The sequence below is a fragment of the Pteropus medius genome, unplaced genomic scaffold, assembly GCF_902729225.1.
Source record: "Pteropus medius unplaced genomic scaffold, Ma_sr-lr_union100, whole genome shotgun sequence".
In the NCBI taxonomy this organism is placed as follows: Eukaryota; Metazoa; Chordata; class Mammalia; order Chiroptera; family Pteropodidae; genus Pteropus; species Pteropus medius.
In genome coordinates this window covers 14,328-37,665 of record NW_024342247.1, presented here as the reverse complement: position 1 = coordinate 37,665, position 23,338 = coordinate 14,328, and the positions used below count along the sequence as shown (strand labels likewise).

The 23,338-nt window shown below is 40.4% G+C and overlaps 1 protein-coding gene and 1 pseudogene across 1 annotated transcript; both read right to left on the bottom strand.

Moving 5' to 3' along the window:
* Window positions 1–588: 588 nt before the first annotated feature.
* LOC120599805 (spermatogenesis-associated protein 31A6-like) lies at window positions 589–22,803 on the bottom strand (annotated as a pseudogene).
* Window positions 8,602–10,434, bottom strand: LOC120599811 (zinc finger protein 658B-like). Its single transcript, XM_039858930.1, has one exon. The coding sequence runs from the start codon at window positions 10,385–10,387 to the stop codon at window positions 9,026–9,028; it is 1,362 nt and encodes a 453-aa protein (XP_039714864.1). The 5' UTR covers window positions 10,388–10,434; the 3' UTR covers window positions 8,602–9,025.
* Window positions 22,804–23,338: the final 535 nt, after the last annotated feature.

Sequence of the window (23,338 nt, the reverse complement as noted above, 5' to 3'; positions counted from 1 at the left end):
TTCTCTAGTCCTGGCTTTTCCACCTGTTGTTAAGTCATCTTTTCTAGAATTCAGGAGGCAAGGATGTGCAAGCTTAGAAACTGTATTGTGGAGACAATTAACCATTCCTGACTTGCTTTAATTCTGCAGATTTGGCCCTAGAGGTGGCTTCTTTATATCTGGGATCTCAGAGCTGAAGAAGGTGGAGACAGAGGTTGCGGCCCTTTCCCCTTCCCTCCTCCCATACCTGTAGATGATGATGGGACATCAGGGCTTCTCGGTCGCTGCATATTTATGGACACTCTGTGTCACTTTGCCTCCTTTCTTGGATCCAACCTTTTCAATTCTTCACCCACATCCCACCCAAATTTCACGGTATCCGACTGTCAGATAGTTACCCACATACAGTCACACCCTGTTCCATTCATCCAGAATTCCTCCCCTGGGGTTAATAGAGGGAAAGGCAGGTCACCAGTGACCATGACCATTCATTCATTTGTGGCAGGAGTGAACACAGCCCTCATCATCATCCTCCCTGAGGCTCACACCTACGCACACGCAAAGCAGGAAGTGCCATCTGTCTGGTCTCTACATGTGGGAAAGGCAGAGGTGGGGGAGGGCGAGCTGTACATTTTATTCAGGCTAAGCTGAGAGGGGTTCACAAGGCCATCCCCATCGCAGCCTTCATTAGAGTGAGAAGGGACCTTAAGGAGCCTTTAGGGCCCAAGAGATCCAGGGGCAAGATTTCTCTTGCTTCTGAACTCCCCACTCCAAAACTTCCTGACAATTCTTGGAGCCTGAGTGGGAATGTCCAACCCTGTGAGGCCCCTGTAAACCTATTTCCTACAGCTGCACGATTTCAAAGCTGAGTGGAAGCAGGAGAAAGATGGGTTGAACCAGATCCTCGAGTGGAGTTTTTATGGGTTTTTTTCGTCTTGTTTTAGAGTAGTTTTTGTTGTTTGAGTAATGAAAGTATTGTGAAAATATCAGGGGCAATGAAGGGACTTGGGGTAAGGAGTAAGCTCGCAATGCCACGATCAGCCTCCCTCCATGCCCCTTTCTTCTCGAGGCCAAAGCACACACCTAGCAAGCACAAGGAGAAGTCACTACACCACCCTTTTATGAGAGAAAAACATATATTGGGGAAAAGTAAATATTTTGAATGTAGTAATGAGAAAACGCTTCTCTACATGGACTGATTTTTTTTTTCTTGGAGACATATTTGCCTACTAGAAAAGGTTAGTGAAGCACGGACCAGGCAAGACCCTTCCTCGAAAAAGATAATGCCGTGGGCAGTGTGGTTGGTGGCCTGGCGTGCACGGCATCCTTGGCCTATACTGGCAGGCACTGACTGGAGACAGTGTTTTCTTGGGGGCCAGGGATGGGTTGCGACTCACTTCCAGCTGCTCATCATCGAATCTGACACTTTTCAAGGACTTCTCAGGTCTGACTTGCTTTTCCCTGGTAGAACAATTTTGGTCTTTGGAGTCAGCCTGCTGACTGTGAGGGGTGTAATTCATCATTCTCGCTTGCTCTGTGGAGTAAGGAAGGCAGCAGACACACACACATACTGGGGCTGGGTGTTCCCGTTTGTGCTCCTTTAACTTCGTGGCATGAAGTCCATGGTGAATGGCCATTTTCTTCTCTAGAATCTGTCCCACAGCTGTCATGAGCTCCTGAGCCTCCACATTCTCGCTGTCCAGAATTGATCTGCTTTTGACTGACTGTTGGCTCTGGGCAGTGGCTGATTTGGGCTTGCACTTTTGCAAAGCATCTTGACCTTGGAATTTTTTATGGGGGAAAATCCTCATTTTTCTTTTGAAGAAGCTTTGTAAAACACTTTGTTTTTTCTCTGGCAGCAGCTGGAGGTATTTCTTCCCAACAGAGCCTACAGTTTTTCTGGCTTGGGCAGAGGAACTCATACTCCTGTCTTGACAGGTCCCCAATTTCTCGAGCTTTTCTGCATGCTCTCCTGGGTTGGGCCACCTGCAGTCCTCTCTCTCATAAGTAGGGACAAACATCTCGCTCTGATTCTTCCAAAAGCCTTGATATCTTTTGGTCCTGGGCTCCTGCTGCTCTGGACTGCTGCTTGAGGCTGCCTTGAGGCCACACAGCATCTGGAAAACTAGCTTGTTTCCATTGGGCACTCCCTGGGGATGGCACTGAGGCACCTGAGAGGCCAAGTTGTCAGTAGCAAGGGGCTTGTGTCTGGGACACTCGTGTGGCAGGTTCTCTGACTGTACCTTTACGTTGGACTTAAACTCACTAACCATCTCTGTGTTAAGGCGTGGCTCTCCTGGATCTTGGAGAACAGTCATTCTAGGGTATAGGGGACTTTTACTGGTCCCTGGAGCCTCTAAACTACCCAAATGTGCATTTTTGTTTTGGGACTTTGTCAGCACTTGGTTCCCAAGATGTCTCTAGACTCTGGTTGAAAAGCAGGGGACAATGTGGCCTTCCCTGCCTCCCTGGCTTCCTTGGCCCTCAAAGATTGGGGTCCTATGTTCATCTCTGGCACTGTTACCTGATGGCTGGGGTCTCGTGAGGCATGTAGACCACTCTTCCCTCCTGGCTCGTTCCTGGACATTGTTGAACCTGGACTGGGCTCTGTGCTGTCCTTCATGGCCCACTCCACAATCCCACTCTGCCAGGTGAGTGTGATGGCCTGAGGTGGCGACCTGCCCTCCTGTCTAGCCAGAGAGGCCTTTGTGGTCCCATGGTCATCACCAAGTGGGATCTGTCCCAGAGCCCTCTGGATTTCCTCACACACAGGTAAGGGGGCCAGGAGAGTCCTCTCCAGGGTGGGAACTGACTCCTCTCCTATCGCTTTCTCTCCCAGATGGGGCTGAGGAAGTTTTCCAAGGACCTCAGCAAGCTGGACTATCGAGTGGTCTCCAGGGACACAGGGAGCTGAGGGCCGAAAGGCAAACTGCAGAGTGGGTGAGGGTTGAACCTTTTTCAACGTAAAGTGATTAATGGACTTGATGAGCTTGAGGGGCAGGCCCCACATGTGCCTCACCCAAAACTTTGTCATATGTGCTTCCAGCATCTTTTGAGTGTTTGTGTCGAGGAAGGAAACCCTGTGGGAGGTGTTCACCCAGGGTTCCCAACCCTTTAAGATTCCCAAATTCCTGGTTTCCATGTGAGCGTTGGACTTGGGAGAAGCATGGTTGACAGCAAGCCAGGATCGACGCACACTCACGGGGATTAAACCCTCGCTGGTTTGCCCCCAATTCCTGCCTAAATGGCCTTTTGGGATGTTTTCTAGATTTTTGTCTAAGCTCCTCGGCAAACCACTTGTCAAGTCCTTTCTTAAAAGCATCCAGTCATTTTCTGACCCTTCAGAGTCTACTTCCTGAAATGCCACTATAGGCCTCTCGGAGGACCTGGAGAGGTTTTTAGGGACCTTGCTCATGTCTTGCTTTAGCTGGAACCCCACCTTCTGCGGATCCTTGCTGCTTTCACCTGTGAAGGAAGAGGGCCGTGAGGCCCCATGCTTGTCCTTTACCGGACATTTCCCTGGTAATTCGCTCTGAAGCTGCCTTAGTTCCAGAGATTCTTGTATCTTCCGAGGTAGCTCCCAGCGGTTTTGGATAAGCCATTTTTGGAGGTGTTGCTCCAGTTGCTTCCGGAGCTCTGGACTGATTGGAAAATTCTCGGGAAGGATGGAGCCCACCCAGCTGTCCTCAGGAAGGTTGGGAGTGAAGATATTAAAGACTTCCTGAGATCTTTCGATCACAGACGGCGGAGCCCACCCACTTTCTAGTTGCTTCGGCAACAAGGGCCATTCTGTATTTTGAATCTCAATTGAGGTGAGAGATTTTAGCTCATTCCGGGCTGTCGGGCAAGACACACCACAGGCTCTAATCTGGGATGGAGAAGAAGGTCCTAGGATTTGTACAGGAGATTGGAAATGGGCCTGGGCCTGAGCCAGAGGTGGGGCCTGTAATTGCAGCATCCTTGGAATCAAGGCTTGAGGTTGGAACTCCAGCTGGGGCAGGGGCTGGGAATGGGAAAGCAGTGGAGGTAGTTTAGCCTGCAGATGAATTGGGCAGGGATTTGAGATTCCATTGAATAAGAATGAGGGAGACTGTAGTGTGGAAGAATTCTCAGAGATCCAGGCAGTAGCCACCGGGGATTCGCTGTGCAGAGAGGAGAGACCCCAAAAAAGCTGGTTGTATTTTTGCTGTAGATGGTCCCCCAAGACCTTAGGATATGAGAGCTGCTGAGGACTAGGCAGTTGCTCTGGCTTATCTTTCGCGGTCCAGAAGGGTTGGGGGATTGTGGTGTCCTGCTCAGCACCTAGTGATGGCAACATTTTCCCCAAAGAATTCAGGTGGTAGTCTGGGCTCATTTGTTTTGGATATAATCTGTCTTTGTCTTTTTCCTTCGAAATCTTTATCTTGATTCTCTCTGTGACTTGTATCTCCAGGAGATTCTGGTCATCGGATTCGAGTAAGGAGGGGCTAACAGCCTCTACCATTCTGTCTGTGGAGTCTCTCCTGAGCAAGGCCTCTTGTGAGTGGTGGGACAGGTGCTCTTGTTGGGATTTGCACTGTGATGAGTTTGAGAGGCACAAGGCTTTGGCAGCTGCCTGCCACTGAGACGGGGTTAAAATGGAACAGCTTGAGTAGTCAAGGCCTGAGATGGCTGGGACTGCGACAGGAGAAGCTGACAAAGGTGTGTGTGGAGATGAGCTTTGTGGGATGGTCCTGAGTGGGAGTGCCATCAAGTCACACTGGGGAGGTGTCATAGTGGAGTCTGACAGTGGTGGTGCAGAGGAGGCTGTTGGAGGTGGAAAGTGGGCCTCTGAATCATGGAGGCATGAGGTAGAAGGGGAAAGTGCAAGTGGCTGTGGTGAAAGGTCGTCCAGCGGAAAGAAAGGCTCTGGTGGCTGAGAGCCACTCAGGGATGAATGTGAATGAACAGAAATTGAAGAGGTAGTAGGACTTTGTGACAGGGCAGAGGCCAGAGGTAGCAGGCGTTCAGTCAGAGGAGCTGGGGAAGCCAACGGGGACATGACGGAAGCAGCATCTTCCACAGGCTCTGCACAGGGCTGGCGGGCTCCCTCAGGAACTGCTTTGCACGCCTCACCAGTGGCTTCTTGACCTGAGCTCTGACAAAAGCTGCCTTTGTCAGGGAGCCTTCCCAGGTGGCTGCAGGACACGGAGGCACAAGCTGCAGCCAGGGGCACGTGGGGCCAGGAGATCCTGCAGGGTAGGCACCTGGTGCCTAGGGTCCTCCCCATCCCCGACATTTATTCCACAGTGCTCCTGCTGTCTGTCACCCCAGGGCTGTAGCCACACCCATACCCCATTGCCCTCCCTTCCATGTCAGTTCGAGGTGTCCAGCAGCCCAGAGGGTGGTGGACCCGAGAGAAGGGGAAGATTCTTTACCTTTGCAGAAGAGAAATCAGGCTCTGAGCCTCTTCCAGTTCTTGCAGGCAATCTCTGCAAGCTGGAAATCAGGAGACCGGGTCATGTGGTTAAGGCAGGGCCTTAGGGGTCTTACAGGAGGCTAGGGTAATGGCCCTTTAGGGGAGGCACTTTGAAGGGAGATCTCTGGAGCCCAAGCATCCAGGTCAAGGATAACAATTCCTGACAGTGATCACAAGGCTCAAGAAGGGTAAAACTTTGTCTTTTACAAAGTGCTTCCACATCTATTACCCACTGCGGACCTCACAACTGCCCCATAGGGGAGCAAGAGGTCAGGGGGCACCTTACAGAGGAAACTGAGTGATGATAAACAACTTGTTCAAAGGTGGACCTGGCGGAGGGGTGGGGGGTGGGTTCTCACCTTTCAGTCGGATACTATTGATCTACGACAGTCCAAATGCCCCTGCTGGGTGACACCCATTTCCAGGCTCTCAGATGCTTCATTCAGAACACAATTCTGGGATGTATCTGGATTTTAATTTCCTTCCCAAGAGCCTTCCCGATGGCTCTGTTTCCTGTGAAACAGGCTCCGCTGCTGGCATCCTTGGAGACCTGAACCTGGACCCTCGGGGACCAGAGAGGTGGGGGGCAAACCCCTTGGCACAGGGCTGAGGGGCAGAAACTCACCTTTCGAAGCTCTACTTTTCTTCCTGATCTTTCTCTTCCTCTTTGGCTCCACCGAATGCTGAGACAAGAAAATGTGAGGAGCTAGACTCATTCTTACTCTCCTGTCTCTAGACAAGCTACAGAAGCTCAGTGTTCATGAACAAAGTGACTTTCTACATTTAATTAATGAGACTCTCTAATTTTTCCCCTTTTATTTTTTTTGTAAAGCAGATAAAATATTTTGCTTTTCTTCTTGGATGAATGGAAAAAAGAATCTTGATGAGACCCACCATGGATTTCTTGCTCAAGAAAAAGAAAAAAACACACATTCTCAGAACTACAGGCCCCTCTGAGCTCAGTCAGGTAGGACTCTGGTTTCCCAGGCCAGAGCCCCACTCCAGCCTTTGCTCAGAGACACTCAGTGGCTCGGCACTGATCTCGGATCAGCCCCAACAGAGGAGAGGCTCGACTTAGACACCTGCCATGGGAAAGCAGTTGGTGAACTAGTGCTCAGGGGCCTGTCACTCTGTAGAGATCCAACTCTTACTTAGTATCCAGTCCTTGATCATTGGTCACTGCATCTGGGACTGTGCCCTGGAGCCCTCCACCACACCTGGACTCCTGATCCAAGATCTTCAGATCAAAATCCGTGTGCTCACTCTAACCCCTGCTCGGCCTGGCTTGTTCCTAGAACGTGATGTTCTATTCATTCCCAAGAATTCCCGTCTCACCATTTTCTCTAGGTGATTCAGAAAAGGTGAAATAATAAGAAAAAAGATCAGCTTTGCTGGGTCTGGGCCAAGGGTTCCTTACCTTCCTGATGTTTCTATGTTTCCTAGGTGGTGGTATAGATGGATTACTCTGGAAGCAGAAGAGTAACAGGAGGAAGAGCCCCAGTCCACACAGGAAGGCGAGGATGGTATCAATCACCCAGGGAGTGAAACTGAGGCTTATCCATGTGTCAATAATGCTCTTCAGAGAAGAGAGAGGATTTTCCATGATGTGAATATCACTGCTGCCTTCTGGCAACTGAGCACTGGAAGTTCACTTGGGAGCAGAACCCCAGGCCCACCCACATCACAGAGCTGTGGCCTAGTCACAAAGGTTCCTGAGGGCGGGGAGGGGACAATAAGAAGAGGAGGCTGAACTACTGCCCTTCTCTCACCATCCAGCTACATGTACCTCTGCACCCTTCTGGGCCTTCTAGATCTCTCATTCCAGCTCTACTCTCAATCTGTCAGAGAGACCTTAGATGATTTTCTCTTAATTTCATGTGGAAACCAGATGTCACCTAGTTCCATTGCCCCTTAGAGATCTTGACTCGAGGCCCACCAATTCCATAATCCTTGAAAATCTGAAGTTGATTCTGAAAATTTGGCTATTTCCTGGGGAAAATTTGGCTATTTCCTCAGCTCCAGCTTCCCCACATAATGTTTTTTGTCTTGTATAAACCCAGACACAGAACTTTTACACTTACTTAGTTGTGTGAATTTTAAATAGTGTTTGTTTTGTCACATTTTCAATCAGAGAGACCTATATACAAAAAATTAAAAATGTATTATTCAAATTCAAAGATCTAAATATGAAAGAATTATATGTAATTAAGCCTTTAAATGATAACTTTATAAATTTGGATCATTTATAATTTTGGAGTTCGTAAAGCTTTCAACGGCACAAAGACTTTTGGGACATTAACACACACACACTCATCCTTTTACAAACCAATTCAGTATTTTCAAATCCAATAATCCATAATTTTCTACTTAAGATTTTTTTATTCGTTGACTTGACCCAACTTTGTATTTGCCAAAATGAAGATAGTTCTTACTCTCCACGTAAGTTTTGAAATACGTCTTAGTCCATTAAAGTTGCTATAATAAAATACCAAAGACTGGGTCGATTAGAAACAATAGAAATTTACTTCTCATAGTTCTGGAGGCTGAGAAGTCCAAGATCAGGTGCTAGCAAGTCACTTTCTGGTGAGGGCTCTCTTCCTGGTTGGTAGCCAGCACCTTCTTGCTGTGTCCTCACATGGTGGGAGGGGGCTAGAGATCTCTCTGGTGCCTCGTTTATAAGACACCAATCCCATTAATGAGGGTCTATAAGCACCACCCAAAGGCCCCACCTCCTATCATTTTTAAGAGTTAGGATTTTAGCATAGAAATTTTGGGAGAAACACAAATATTTATACATATGCACATGTGCTACACCCAGAAGCCAGGAATGGGTTAAGGTGAGCTAAGGTACCAACTCTTAAGGTCTGTAGGGTGGAGGGTGAGACTAGGATTCAAAGCCTGGAGCTAATTCAGGTCTTGAGCAGTCTCTTCAGATATCCCTAGTGTGTTTCATTCATATTCTTCTTTTCTGAGTGTGCTCTGCCTTCCCCCGCCCTCCTCTCCAGACCCCTGCGACCCCAAGTCCAGCCTGAAGCATATAGAGATAGCTTTGAGTCCTATACAGAATTCTCTTATGGTTAATTCTGCATCCCCTCAGCAGCAGTCATAAGGATTCACTGAGGAGTTCACATGGGAAATCTGTCTTAACACTCCAGGTGCACTTAAAAGTAATGTGTGTCCCCTGCTTGCTGGTCATAATGTTTTTAATACAGCTTTAGTGGGAACAAGAGCACTTGAGTTTATTTGATGGTATTATTATGAATAAACACATTCACGAGCACATCTTCTGCATCTACTATTGCTTCTAAGGTCCTCAGTCTCTTCCTCCTTACCTTAAAGTAAGAATATATTACTTTTATCAAACTTTTATCAAAATTTGAGCTTTAGTCTTGTATTTATATTTGCCATGTATATTTTCTCCATTATTTTCAATATGTTTGGACAAAGTATGGAAGATTTTTATTATAATAACAAAGGAGAGTGTAAATTACATAAGATTTGACTAAATAAACATCCACCTGTATTACATTCATAAGGTTTCTCCCCTGTATGAATTCTCTGATGTGCACTAACATATGACTTCAGAGAGAAACTTTTTCCACATTCATTTCATTCATAGGGTTTCTCCCCTGTGCAAGACCTCAGATGTGCTCGGAGGTTTGAAGTACTAGAGAAAGTCTTCCGACACTCGTTACATTTATAGGGTTTCTCCCCTGTGTGAATTCCCTGATGCATACTGAGGGTTGCCTTCTGAGAAAAAGTTTTTCCACATTCATGACATTCATAAGGTTTTTCTCCTTTGTGAACCCTCTGATGTCTACTGAGGTTTGATTTCTGGGAGAAGGTTTTCCCACATTCGTTACATTCATAGGGTTTTTCTCCTGTGTGAATTCTTTGATGGACTATGAGAACTGCTTTATAAAAAAATATTTTCCCACACTCATTACATTCATAAGGTTTTTCCCCTTTGTGAATTCTCTCATGTCCACTGAGGTATGATTTCTTGGAGAAAGTTTTCCCACATTCACTACATTCACAGGGTTTCTCCCTGGTGTGAATTCTCTGATGTGCTTTGAGGGCTAAATTGCGGGTGAAAGTTCTCTCACAGCCATTACATTTATAAGGTTTCTCACCTGTGTGAAGTCTCTGATGTGCTCTGAGGGCTGAATTATCAACAAAAGATCTCCCACAGTCATTACATTCATAGGGTTTCTCGCCTGTGTGAATTCTCTGATGTATTTTGAGGGATGAACTATTGACAAAAGCTTTCCCACATTCATTGCATTTATAAGGTTTCTCCCCAGTGTGAATTCTCTGATGTATCCTGAGGACTGAATCACGGGTGAAAGTTTTCTCACAGCCATTACATTTATAGGGTTTCTCACCTGTGTGGATTCTGTGATGTGCTCTGAGGGCTGAATAATGGGCGAAAGATCTCCCGCAGTCAGTACGTTTATAGGGTTTCTCCCCTGTGTGAATTCTCTGATGTGTTCTGAGAACAGATATATAGGCAAAAGACCTCCCACATTCATTACACTCATAGGGTTTCTCCCCTGTGTGAATTCTGTGATGCGCTTTGAAGGTTGAATTATCAGCAAAAGTTTTCCCACATTCATTACACTCATAGGGTTTCTCCCCTGTATGAATTCTCTGATGTACACTGAGGTGGGTCTTGTTAGAGAAAGTTTTCCCACATTCAATACATTCATAGGGTTTCTCCCCACTGTGAATTCTCTCATGTTCTTTGAGCTGTGCAATTTTGGAGAACGATTTCCCATAGTCATTAGTTTGATAGGGTTTTATCCCTGTGTGTGTTCTGTGGTGTACTAAGACAGCAGAGTTCTTGTAAGATTTCCCACATCCATTGTTATCATAAGGCTTCTCCTTATGAACTATCACATGTTCACTGAGGTTTGATGTCTGACAAAAAGTTTTCCCACATTCATTACATGCATAGAGATTAACGCCCATATGAGTTCCAGGATAATGAATAGGGTGTGAATTTGAACAAAAGGATTTCCCGCATTCATTGCCTTGAGTTTTTTCCCCTGAGCAGGTCCTCTGATGCTGAATGAGGTGTGCATTCTTGTAAAATAATCTCCTGCATTTATTACTTTCTCATGACTCCTCTCCTGTGGTACTTTCCTGATGTACACTGAGGGGTGAGTTTTGATGCAAGAATTCTCCATATTTATCAAATTTGCAGAATTTCTCTTCTGTTTGAGTTCTCTGATATACTCTAAGGTCTAATTCCTGGAAGAAGGCATTTGTACATCCATTAAAAACACAGTACATATCTCCAGTTGGTGTTTTCTGGGCTGAGCTCTGGCTCAAGTTTTCTTCACATTTACTTCTTGCAAAAGCCTGTCCTGGAGCAGCTCTCTGAGGTTGAGTAAGGGGTGAATTCTTACTGAAGTTATTTTCATTTTTATTACATTCATAGTGCATCATAACCATGTGAACTTGATTGTATTTCGCAGTGGTGGTTTTGTCACAGGATCTACTACATTCATTAAGATCAAAGCATTTCTCCTTTGTGCCGGTTCTCGCGTGGTTAAAGAGAGTTGCTTTGTCACAGTTTTTCTTAAATTCACAATCCTGACAAGATTCTTCTCCTATTAGAGAACTCTGAGCTGTAACACAGACAACAGTCTCATCATGTGAAACTTTTCCAAACTCACTACATTCAGAAGATTGCTCCAGAGTTTGAATTTTCTGATGATCCTGCCTAAGACTGAAAGCTTTCACGTTTTTATTATATTTGTAAGACCTCTCTCCAGTATGAGTTTTCTCATGATTAATAACAAACTGTAACTTTTCACAGACATTCATGTAATTGGCCTTCTTTCTGGAACAATTTCTATCACTAATAATTAATTCAGAAACAAATGGTGAACTCGTTCTACATGAGTCACATTTACAAGGCATTTTTCCTGAAAAATCTGGAATCGAATCCAAGTTAATTCGTTTTCCTAAAACTTTCTGACCTTCTTTATTCAGTGTTTTGTTATCAATGAATATACTACTTGCCACAATGGTTTCTCTTGTTTTTCCTGATTCCCCTCAATGTGGACATCAACCTTATAATATCCTAAAATGAGAAAAATTGAAAGTATCTTATGAACCTTATATTTCTCATAAGGAGCTTAAGGCCACGTTTTGTTATCTATTGTATTGTTTCTGGTAATTTTCAAAAGATTAGTAATTCATGCACAGAAACAGACACACACACTCTCCTCATCCATATCGTTTAAACAAAAAACAGCTATTATATTCAGTGCTGGCCAAGATGAAAAAATAAAATTAACAAACAAATGAAGATGCTACAAAATGGAAAGGTGGACTTTAGGACTTAAGAAATGGCACTACAGAGAATTCCAAGATTTTCTTTCTGCGTGCTGGCCTGCTGGAAAAGCCTGCAAACCAAAGTCAACAATAGGCGGAGACTAAAAAAGTTCCAAGAAAAGCCTGTTCCTTCTAGCCAACGATCTGAGGAAAAGATGGTCTAACAAAGAACTGTTCTGACAATATCCACTATACTCAAGCCTCCCTACTTCCAAAAAAGAAAACAAAAGAAAAAAGAAAAAGAAAAAAGAAGACAAGATTCTTCTCTGTGGTTCTGCCATAAATATAAAGGATGTGAACACTCTTGCAAAATTTTCCGCCACGAGCCACAGCAAGAGCGCATAGAAATGGTCATGAAGAATCCTGAGAAATTCCCATTCAAAAGGAATTCTTGGACATGGTTAACAGCAGGCATTGCCAAAATTCCACCTGGAAACATATTCCTATCTACTCTATAAAATCTGCATAGGCAAGAGGAACAAATCTGTTGCTTTAGGGTACTCATGGCTAACTCAGAGCAGGTAGGAGGGAAAAAAAAGAAAAAAAAGAAGTATAGAAAAAAAAAAAAAGGCAGGAATACACAGTAGGCCCAATATTACAACTAGAAGAGATGAAGCAGTACTTGTGAAAACCATACCCTGAAAAACCAAAGACACAATATATTAAAAAGCAGCTGAATTCACATTATTGTCAAATGCATTTGAGTGTTCATAAAGACAGATCATATTCTGGGCTATAAAACAAATATTTATAAAAGAAGAGAAATCATATACAGTGTGATCTCAAGCCATCAAGAAATTATGCTGGAAATCAGGTGCGCAAAATTATTTGGAAAAATAAAACATGTTTGTAAATTAATATACTTTCAATTAAACCATGGGTCAATGAAGACATCTCAGAAAAAAGTAAGATATTTTTAAGTAAATGAAATCTAAAACTGTTCAAACTATAGAAATTTATGAAATACAGCTAAAGTAGTACTCAGATAATTTTGTAGTTTATAGAGATAAATTTATAGTTTAAAATTATATACATTAGGGGAAAAAAAGACCTTTAACCAGTTACCTAAGCTTTGAGAAACTATACGAAGAGAAGTGAAATATAAAGAAAGCAAAAGATAGAAAATAATAAAGATCAGAGGATACAATGAAATTGAAAACACTCAAACCAAAGCTTACTTCTTTGAAAAGATTTTTAAATAATAAAAAGCCAGTGGAGGAAAATCGAGAAGACACATTCTCAGTATCAGAAATAAATGCAAAAGAAAATATAACTACCAACATAATAGGCATTAAAAAGATAATAAAGAATATTAAGAGAAATTCGATGCCCATAAAGTTGATAATTTACATAAAATGTACACATTCCTTGAAAACAAAAAACTACTAAACTCTCTCATGAAGAAGAAATAAGCCAAATAGATCTATTTAAGAAATTGAATATGTGGTCAAGAAATATGTAATTGAAAAAGCAGCTCTAGGACTAGATGGTGTTAACTAGTGAATTTTACCAAACATTGAAAGACGAAATAATACCAATTTTACATAATCTCTTCAAGAAAATGCAAGATGTGGGAATATTTCCTAAGTCATTTTATGAGGCCTGTATTATCTTCATAACAAAACCAAAGACAATTCAAGAAAGAAACCCTATGTAATATTCCTCATAACATAAATGTAAAAATACTGAAAAACAGTAAGCAAAAGGACACAGTGCTATATTAAAATAAATAATAAATCAGGACCAAGTGAGATTCATCCCAAGAATGCAAACTGTTGCAACATTCAAAAAAATCAATCAATGTGATTCACCATATTCATTGTCTAAAGATTAAAACCACAATCACATCAATTACAGAAAAAAAAAATTCACTAAATTCAAAATCCATTCATCAACCTAATAAAAGGAATCCACGAAAAGCCTACAGGTAACATCACATCTAAGAGTGAGAGCCTGAATGCTTTAACCCTAAGACTCAGGAAAAGACAAGGGGGTTTACTCTCAGCACTTCTACTCAAGACAGCAATGTAAGTTCAACTAATGCAATAAGGCAAGAATGAAAATGAAAGATACAGAGTAAGCCTACACAGAAAAATCACAAAATGATCTTTAAAAAAGCTCCTTGAACTAATAAGTGTTTTCAGCAAAGGCAAAATACAAAGCCAATACATGAAAGCCAATAATATACAAATAATAATCAACTGGAATTTGAAATCAAATACACAACATAATTTACCATAGCACCAATACACGCCACTTGGTATCTGTATGCTAAAAACTATTGATGAAAGAAATCAAAGAAATACTAAATAGAGAGGTACATGTTATTTAGGAATTAGAAAACTATATTTTTTATGCTGATTTTGTTTGATTTATAGTCAATGCACTTCAAGCTGAAATTCCAACATTTTTATAAATATCAGAAGCTTGTTTTAAAATTCATAAAGTCATCTGAACATCAAATTCCGGTGGATTCAGTACTACCTGATGTCAAAAATTAAAAAGCTAGTGTAAGAAAGTTAATATGGTATTCGCATAAGGAAAGATATGGAGATAAATAGAGACGCCACAGAAATATGCAATCTCAGACATATAGAATGCAATCTTAGACACACACATACTGAAATGCAATGCAAATATACACTCATCTGTTTTCTAAGATCATGCAAATGTTACTCAAAGGAGAAATGATAATCTTTTCAACAAACGCTGCTAGAATAACTGGACTCCCTTTTCAAAAATTTTAACTTGACATATAACTCATACTTTCTATAAAAATTAATACCAAATGGAACACAAAGTGTAAAATGTGAAATTTAAAAATTTCTAGGAAAAAAAAAAATCACAGGAATAAATCTGTTAAGAGTTCTGACATTTCTAGACAGGACGACAAAAGCATAGTCCTTACGGAAAATTAAAAATTGTACTTTATTAATGTTAATGTTCAGTTTCAGCCAGACTTCTCTGAAACCATGCCAACAGAAGTAGAGCGCAGCTCACTACTGTCAAGTGGGGAGAGGTTCCCCACTAAACCTCCACTGAAACCCATGGGAGATAGAGAAGGTTAACACTGGGCAGGGTTGAGAGATCGGACTCTCACTGGCCTTCTGCTTGTACTAACCACCCTGTATTCCATTAAGTGCCAGCAATACTACCTCATCTTCATTCTTCTTTCCATTTTTCAGAATCTTATTGGTTTTTTATGTATAATTTTAAGTATTTAACTGTAGTTAGTGAATAGGAAAGAATGTTTATGCCATCATTCTCATTTAATGCTTTCTATCTTATTCTTTTCCTAAGCACAGTTATGAACATGTTTTCCTTAACATCACATAGACTATATCTAGTTCTGCTCTAAGCCACCTGAATCCGATTTTTTGTTTTGACCCATAAGTTTACCTCAGGATTCTTTACCCACTGTTCTGATAGGACAGTGGACATGTCAAAACCAATTGTCTATGGATCATATTTGTTTCCCTGAACTTTTTGTTTCACTAATTTATTAAACTATCCCACCTCCAGCTGCAAACTACTTAACTACTCAGAGCTTTACATAAATCCTTCATATCTAATAAAGCAAGTCCTCCCACAGTGCTCTTCTAAAGGGATTTAGTTTGATATTACATCTTTACAAGTATGTCTCCACATGAATTTTTATGGAAAAGTGCTTTTTGGTTTTTTTAGGATTAACTAAAGTTGCAGCCATTTCATTGCTTTATTCTAAGATATAGTCTATAATTTGTCTTCCAGTTGATCAATTTTAAATTTCACTTTTAAATTCTTCATTATTATATTTTTGTTATTGCTCTTGATTAGGTTCTTAATATAAATGAGACTACAAATTACCTCTGTTCACTAATTCAGCTATAACTAAAAGTTTCTAGTATGCACATTTATTTTTATTACTTTCTAAATGTCATGCAATTTTGAAATTGATTTCCTTCTTAATATACTGTTTAATAGAGATAATTTTCCAAAGTTCCATATCAAGGTTTTTTGTCTACTCATTTTATCATTACTTTCTACATTTATCGAACTATGTTGAGAGAATATTATTTGTGGTGATTCTAATTAGTTGAATTTATTGGTGTTTAGAATAAAACTACATTTTCACTGTCTTATGATAATTCCAAAGGAACTTGAAAGGCTTGTCCTTTAATTTCAGCATACACATACGCAACTATGTGGTCCACTTTAATACAAATATCATTTATATCCTCTATAGCCATATTTATTAAATATGCCACAGGATTTATTCTTTCATCAGATGAGGTACAGCAGGTCCTCAAATAAATTCCTTTCATTAAATGTCATTTAGTTACAACGTTGATGAGAAAAAAAAATCAATTCCCTACAAGGACCACTGTCTGTGTGGAGTTGGCATGTTCTCCCCACGTCTGTGTGGATTTCCTCTGGGTCCTCGAGTTTCCTCTCACATCCCAAATGTGCATGTTAGGTGAACTGGTGTGTCTACATTAACCCCATGTCTGAGTGCGCGTGGTGTGTGAATGCACCCTGAGATGGAATGGTATCCTGCCCAGGGTGGGTTTCTGCCTTGAGCTGAGCTGCGGGGATATGGCCACCTGAAAAACGGAACTGGAATAAGCGGGTTAGATAATAATGATTAATCTTTCTTAAATGTATGTCTAGCTCAGATTTACATCAATGGTAATATTAGAAGTCTTTTGGATCTTTATTTTGAAGTTTGGTGATGTTTCTGCCCTAACAACTCAGTTCTTCTTTATATCAGTCAAGACTGTAATAAAGGTGGTTTTATTACAGTTCATTTCACTTAAGTCAATTTCCAGGAACCTACTGACAACATTAAGTGAAGAATTATGATCTCATAATTCAAGCGAATCTTAAAGTCTTAGAAATTCATATTTTGTTTTATGATCATTGATATCATATTGCTTAGTGCAGCTATTCAAATACTCTTGCGCTATCAGGATTTCTTTAAAGATAATGAATTTATTGCCTAAATATAAACCTGAAAGATAACAGAATATTAGACCCTAAATTATTTATTTTTATTGACTTAACAACTTTACCATTCTTTTATTTTATAACCTTTCTAACATACTATTGAGGGATATCTTTTTTAGCCAATCAGTATGATTAGACAAAGGCCAAAAGGCACATGAAAAAACTGCTTGGCATCGTTAGTGATCAGGAAAATAGTTAAGGACTAAATTATGTCTCAGTCAAATTCATGTTTTGAAGCCCTAACTCCCAATGTGACTGCATTTACAGATAAGACCTTTAGAGAGGTAACGGAGGTTAACGTGATAAAGGAGAGGCCCTATTTCTGTAGAACTGATATCCTTATAAAAACGGGAAGAAACATCAGACACCTTTCTCTCTCCATGAATGCAAAGAGGAAAGGCCCGGTGAGGACACCGTGAGAAGGTGCTCATCTGCAAGGCAGGAAGAGAGGCCTCACCACAAATCAACCCTGCTGGCACCCTCTTCTTGGACTTTCAGCCTCCAGAACTCTGAGAAATAAATTTGATTTTTAAGCCACCCAGGCTATGGTATTTTGTTTTGCCGGTCCAGCTGACTAATACAGAAATGCAAATCAAAACCTCAATGACATAGCACCTCACATCCACTCAGATGACTACAATCAAAAAGTGAGATAATTAAGTACTGGTGAAGATGTAGAAAATTTAGAACCCTCATATGCCATCATTAGGATTATGAAATGATACAGCGCCTTTGGAAAACAGTTTGGCAGTTCTACAGAGTTATCACATAGCCAGAAATTCCGCTCCTACCTATATAGTCAAGAGAAATAAAAGCATATGTCCATGCAAAAACTTGTAAATGGATTTTACATCAGCATTACTCAATAACAGCCAAAAGGTTCACGGACTGATGAATGGACAAACAAATGTGGTATATCCAGACAAAGGAATATTATTTCGCCAAGAAAGGATGAAGTACTAATACATGCTACAATATGAACCTTGTAATGCAAAGTGAAAGAAACCAATCACAAAAGAACACATAATGTGTGATTCCATTGACATGTCCAGAATACCCAAATCTATACAGATAGAAAGTAGATTAGTGGTTGCCAGAGCTAAAGCGGCAGGAAATAAGGAGATAATAGCTAAAGGGCATGGGGTTTCTCCCTCTGAGGTGAAGAAAACTGACTGTGGTGTTTACATATATCTATGAATACACTAAAAGCCACAAAACTGTATGCTTTAAATGGGTAAATTGTATGATATGTGAATTACATCTCAATAAAGCTGTTTAAAAGGAAAAACGACTTTGGAAAGTGGTTCCCTCTAAAGTCTAACTACCCCAGGAGTTTCCTTCTGTCCGTGCTCACTCACCTGGGAACCTCTGGTTTGGGAATTCTTCCTCTAAGGACCAGGGCTCTTCACCTTGCTCCAACTTGAAGATCACCTGGGGTTTGGTAATGCAATACCCTGTGAACGTAACAATCCACAACAAAGACTTTATATATAGACCAGATCCACGTGCTTTTTAGATTCTGAAGGTGGAGAAAGATATAGCAGCAAGAGCAAAATGAAAGTACCCATATGCAGGTTTCAATGGGAAAGCAATGACACAAACATCGTTTCTGTTTCTCTAAAGGTTTCAATTACCCAGGCCTCTTAAAAGCCTGAACAACATTAATCTCTACAAAGGGTCCATGTGTTTTGATGATTACAACAAAAAGGATTTGAATTCCAAGGGGAGTCACATAGTAAGGCCTGCTCACCCATGGAGACAAAGTGGCTGCAGTTCTCCAGCATCACGTCTCTGTACAAGGTCCTATGAGCAGGGCCCATGTACTGCCACTCATCTGGGGTGAACTCCACAGTCACGTCTTCGAACGACACTGATCCCTGCAATAATACATTTTGTTCAAAGTTCAGAATTAAGTGACAAAGAAAATACCTTTGAGAACTACTATTTTCCTGTTTACTCTTAAGGCTCTAAAACAAATAGCTATAAAGAATGTCTACTCGTGCCCTAATTTGTCTTTAACTTTGGAGTTACTCAATTAGTTAAAAGGGTTTGTAATGTACTGTAATTCATTCATATATTTTTATGAAAAATTTCAGTGTAAAGAGTTCCTACAACTCTTCTACGTCCCGAGGGATTACCCTGGGTAGTCTAGAGAATTCTAGAGAATCCTAAGATGTTCAATCCCTCCAAGGACATCAATACCATAAATAATGGGAGCCAAGGAAACAGTTCATGTAAGTTGTGGAGATCCCGTACATGATTGAACTTATGTATCAATAAATGTATAAAGATATATAAATCTAGAGCTCATGGAGAACAAAAGATGACTTACCTAGGAGATGGAATCAAACAGACTAGTATGAGAACACTGCCTACACTGAAGTAACAGCGACAGATATAAATAGAAAGATCTAATCAGCAGAAGCAGTAACCAATTAGCTATCCAATCTAGCAGTATGAGCAGCTTCTTGAATGCTGGTGCCAAATACCGATATTTAAGACATACAAAAAAAAATATCTTAGAAGTTTTCATGAGACAGACCTGTTCATGTTGCTACTGACTAGTCTGTAGAACAAAAAGCTGGGACTGTCCCTTAAACTACGCATGGTTTTAGAACACAGACGGGTGCTCTAGGACAAAGACAAGCATTAAGGAGACACTAGCAATTTAGGTGGTCATGGAAATTAACAGAAGCAGTCAGACAACAACTTGAGCACATAGGGATTGGACAAAAAAAAAGTACCAGAAACAGCATCTGAGGCACCGTGAATATTAAGGAGGCTGGCAGTAAAAGTAGAGGCCACAAAGCCAGAGAAGAACTTTTCTGAAGGTAATAATGGAATCATGAGGGAGTAGAGTATTGAAAACTGAAAAAAGAGAAAGTTTCCACAACAAAGACTTTAAAGGGGGTGGGAGGAGGGAGCCGGGGGAGTTGCCGTTCAATGAGTATAAAGTTTCACTTGTGCAAAATACTAAGTTCTAGAGATCAGCTGCACAACGTGATGCCACTAGTGAATGATACAGCACTGTACATGTAAAAATTTGTCAGGAGGGTAGATCCCATGTTAAGTGTTCTTATCGCAAGTAAACAGTAGAAAGAAAGGGAAGTAGATTAAGAGACAAGAGGACAGAAACACGTTTTTTTCCAGTATTATGTATCCGGTTATATCCTCACTCATGTCTTCGGTATGACTGAGTGAATACCTTCTTTGTGTGAAGTTCAGAGCCAGTAGCTGGGAACTTAAACAAATGAATAAAAGATGAGGAACTCCCCTCATTAAGTTTATCTTAATATAAAAAATAAAATAAAATTTAACTATATTTTCCACAACTAAAACATTAGTGAGAAAACTGTTGTTTTTTATTCGTTTCTGCCAATCTCTCTAATATGTGACTTAATAAACAGCTGGATAAAAAAAAATTAAGCTAACAATGACAGAAGTGCAAATGGTGAAGTAGGAACCCCAGAAAATTCTCTCTTCCACAAAAACAATGAAAAAACTGGCGAAAATTATAGAAGTTAACAAAGATAATTTCTGGAAGTATACAAGAAAATTGGCTGAATCACTCTAAGTATAGTAATGTTGTATCATTTTAATATACCCTGTTCCCATCCCTCTCAAACTCTGCCACAGTTTGAGAATCCACAGGCTCCAACCTGCAGCCTGGCAACTACATGATGGGTTGTAGTTCCATCAAAGTATCATTCCCAGAAAACTGTCATCATTTGGGCTGTTTGGTAGTTCGATGAATGACCCCACTACAAGGATATCTTTATGTGTGCTAATTTGGAGCTCATACAGTGTGTGAAAAGTCTTATCCTCAGAAGCATCTGGCCAAACATTTAAAGGCATTTGTTTAACTTATATGGTGGGTATTAACTGAAGTGGTGGATAACAGCAGAAGCAAACAATGGCCTGATCGAGAAGCTTAAAATAGGAAATGATGAAGAATGAGATGGCAAAAAAAGATTTTGAAAAGCTCTGATATACTCCTGAGAATCTAAAAGGCTACCCACATGCATAGAACTATGTATAGGCCCAGGGCTGACGGCATGCTCAGGAAAGACATGGGAAAGCCCTAACCTCTAGGTGACTATGAGGTTTGGCATAAGAAAGAAGTAAAGGCCACTACAGGCTTATAAACTGCCTGACTGAACATTGAAGGAATGCCTTCACATGCACAGAGCCCTGAAGCAAAGACTGGGAGACTACTGGTTCCAGGCATTTAACGAAACTTCTGAAGAAACTTCTACTGCTACAGACCACAAAAAATATAGGTTCTACAGAATTAGTTCAGAAAAGTCACTGAACAAATAAATATCAAGGATGATCCCTATGGAGGGGAGACATTCTGATTTCTAGAGCTGCCTCATCTATGTTATTTTAAATGTCCAGTTATCAACAATAACAACAACAACAACAACAACAAACTATTAAACAAGGGGGAGAAAAAAAGAACGTAAGATCCATATGCAGGAAAAAGTATAATCAAAAGAAACTGCTCCTAAGGAAGGAGATGTTAGACTTCCTAGGAAACAACTTTAAATCAGTTGTTTTAAATATGGTCAATGACCCCTAGGAAAGAATGTCTAAGGATAAAAGAAAAATATAGGAATAATATTTCACTAAGTAAAGAGTATCGATAAAAAGGAATCAAAGAGAAATTCAAGAGCTGAAAAGTACAATAACTGAAACAAAACTTTCACCAGGGGAGTTCAATAACAGATCTGAGCAAGTCGAAGAAAGAATGAACAAACTGTATAATATGTCTGTTGAAATTATGCAGTGTGAGAAACAGAAAAAATGATGAAAAATAACTATGAGATAGCATCAAGTTTACAAGTCAATGCATAGAGTCCCAGACAAAGAGAAGACATACTCTGAAAGAGTATTTGAACAAATAATAACCAAGAAGTCTCCAAATTTGATGAAAACAATCTACACATACCAAAAACTCAATGACCTTCAAGAAGCATAAACTTGGAGTAAGAGAGCCACACCTGGGCACGTGATAATCAAACTGTCAAAAAGACAAAAAGACAAAAAAGTTTTTGAAAATCTCTGATATACTCCTGAGAATCTAGATGGCTACACACATGCATAGAGCTGTGTATAGGCCCAGGGCTGACAGCATGCTCAGAAAAGAAAGCCTTAAGTTGTCACCTCTAAGTAACTATGAGGTTTGGCATAATAAGGAATAAAGGCTACTGCAGTCTTGTAAACTGCCTAACTGAATGCTGAAGGAATGCCCTCTCATGCACAGAGCCCTTAAGGAAAGATGGGAGACTTACTAATTTAAGGAAATTTCTGAAAAAATTTCTACTGCTACATACAAGAAATACAGGTGCTAGAGAATTAGTTCATAAAAGTCATTAAACAAATAAATTTCAAGAATGACCCCTGTGGAAGGGAGACATTCTGATTTCTAGAGTTGCCACACTATTTCGTTTAAAATGTCCACTTATCAGCAACAACAAAAAACTCTGCTAATCAAGAAAAAAAAAACAAAAAAAAAAACAAGAAAGCAAGATCCATATGCATGAAAAGGTGTACTCAACAGAAACTGCTACTGAGAAAGCAGATGTTGGACTTACTAGGTAACAACTTTAAATCAGCTATTTGAAAATAGTCAAGAATTCGAGGAAAGAATATCTAAAGGCTAGAGGAAAATGTCAGAACAATATTTCACAAAGTAAAATGTATCAATAAAAGAAACTAAACAGAATTTCAAGAGTTAAAAAGTACAACAACTGAAACAAAACTTTTCCCTAGAGTTCAACAACAGATCTGAGCAAGTGGAAGAAAGAATGAAAAACTGTATAATATGTCCATTGAAATTATGCAGTGTGAGAAATAAACAGAAAGAAAAAATGGTAAAAAAAAAATAACTACTAGATAGCATCAAGTTTACAAATATATGAATAATGAGAGGAGAAATAGTCTGAAAGAATATTAAAGAAATAACAGCCAAGTCTCCAAATTTATGAAAAACATTAATCTACACATCCCAAAACTCAACAAACTTCAACTAGGATAAACATGAAGTAAAAATGCCATACCTGGACACATGATAATCAAACTGCCAAAAAAGACAAAGACGTTCTTGAAAATAGAAAGAAAGAAGTGACTCATCACGTACAATAGCAGTAACAGCTGGTTACTAATCTGAAACCATGGAGAAAGCAGTGGAATGTCAGATTAAAAGTGCTGAAAGAAAAAGGTTGTCAACCAAGAATTCAATACCCAACAAAACTGTAAAAATTAAAACTTTTTGAGATAAACAAAAACAGAATGTGCCAAAAGCAAAAATGTCCTGCCAGAAATAATACAGGGAGTGGTTCAGCAAATCTTTGCAGACTGAAAGTAGATTAGTGGTTGCTTGAGGCTTGGGGTGGGGAGGGATAAGATAATGGGACGGGATAAAACCTACACACTTTTTTTTTAAGGCGATGAAAAGGGCCTATTTTGACTACAGTGATGTTTGCCCATATTTGCGAGAACACCTTAAAAAATCATATATTACACTGTAAATGGGTGACTAGCATGATACATGATTTCAATTGCAATAAGTACACCTTTAAAAATTGT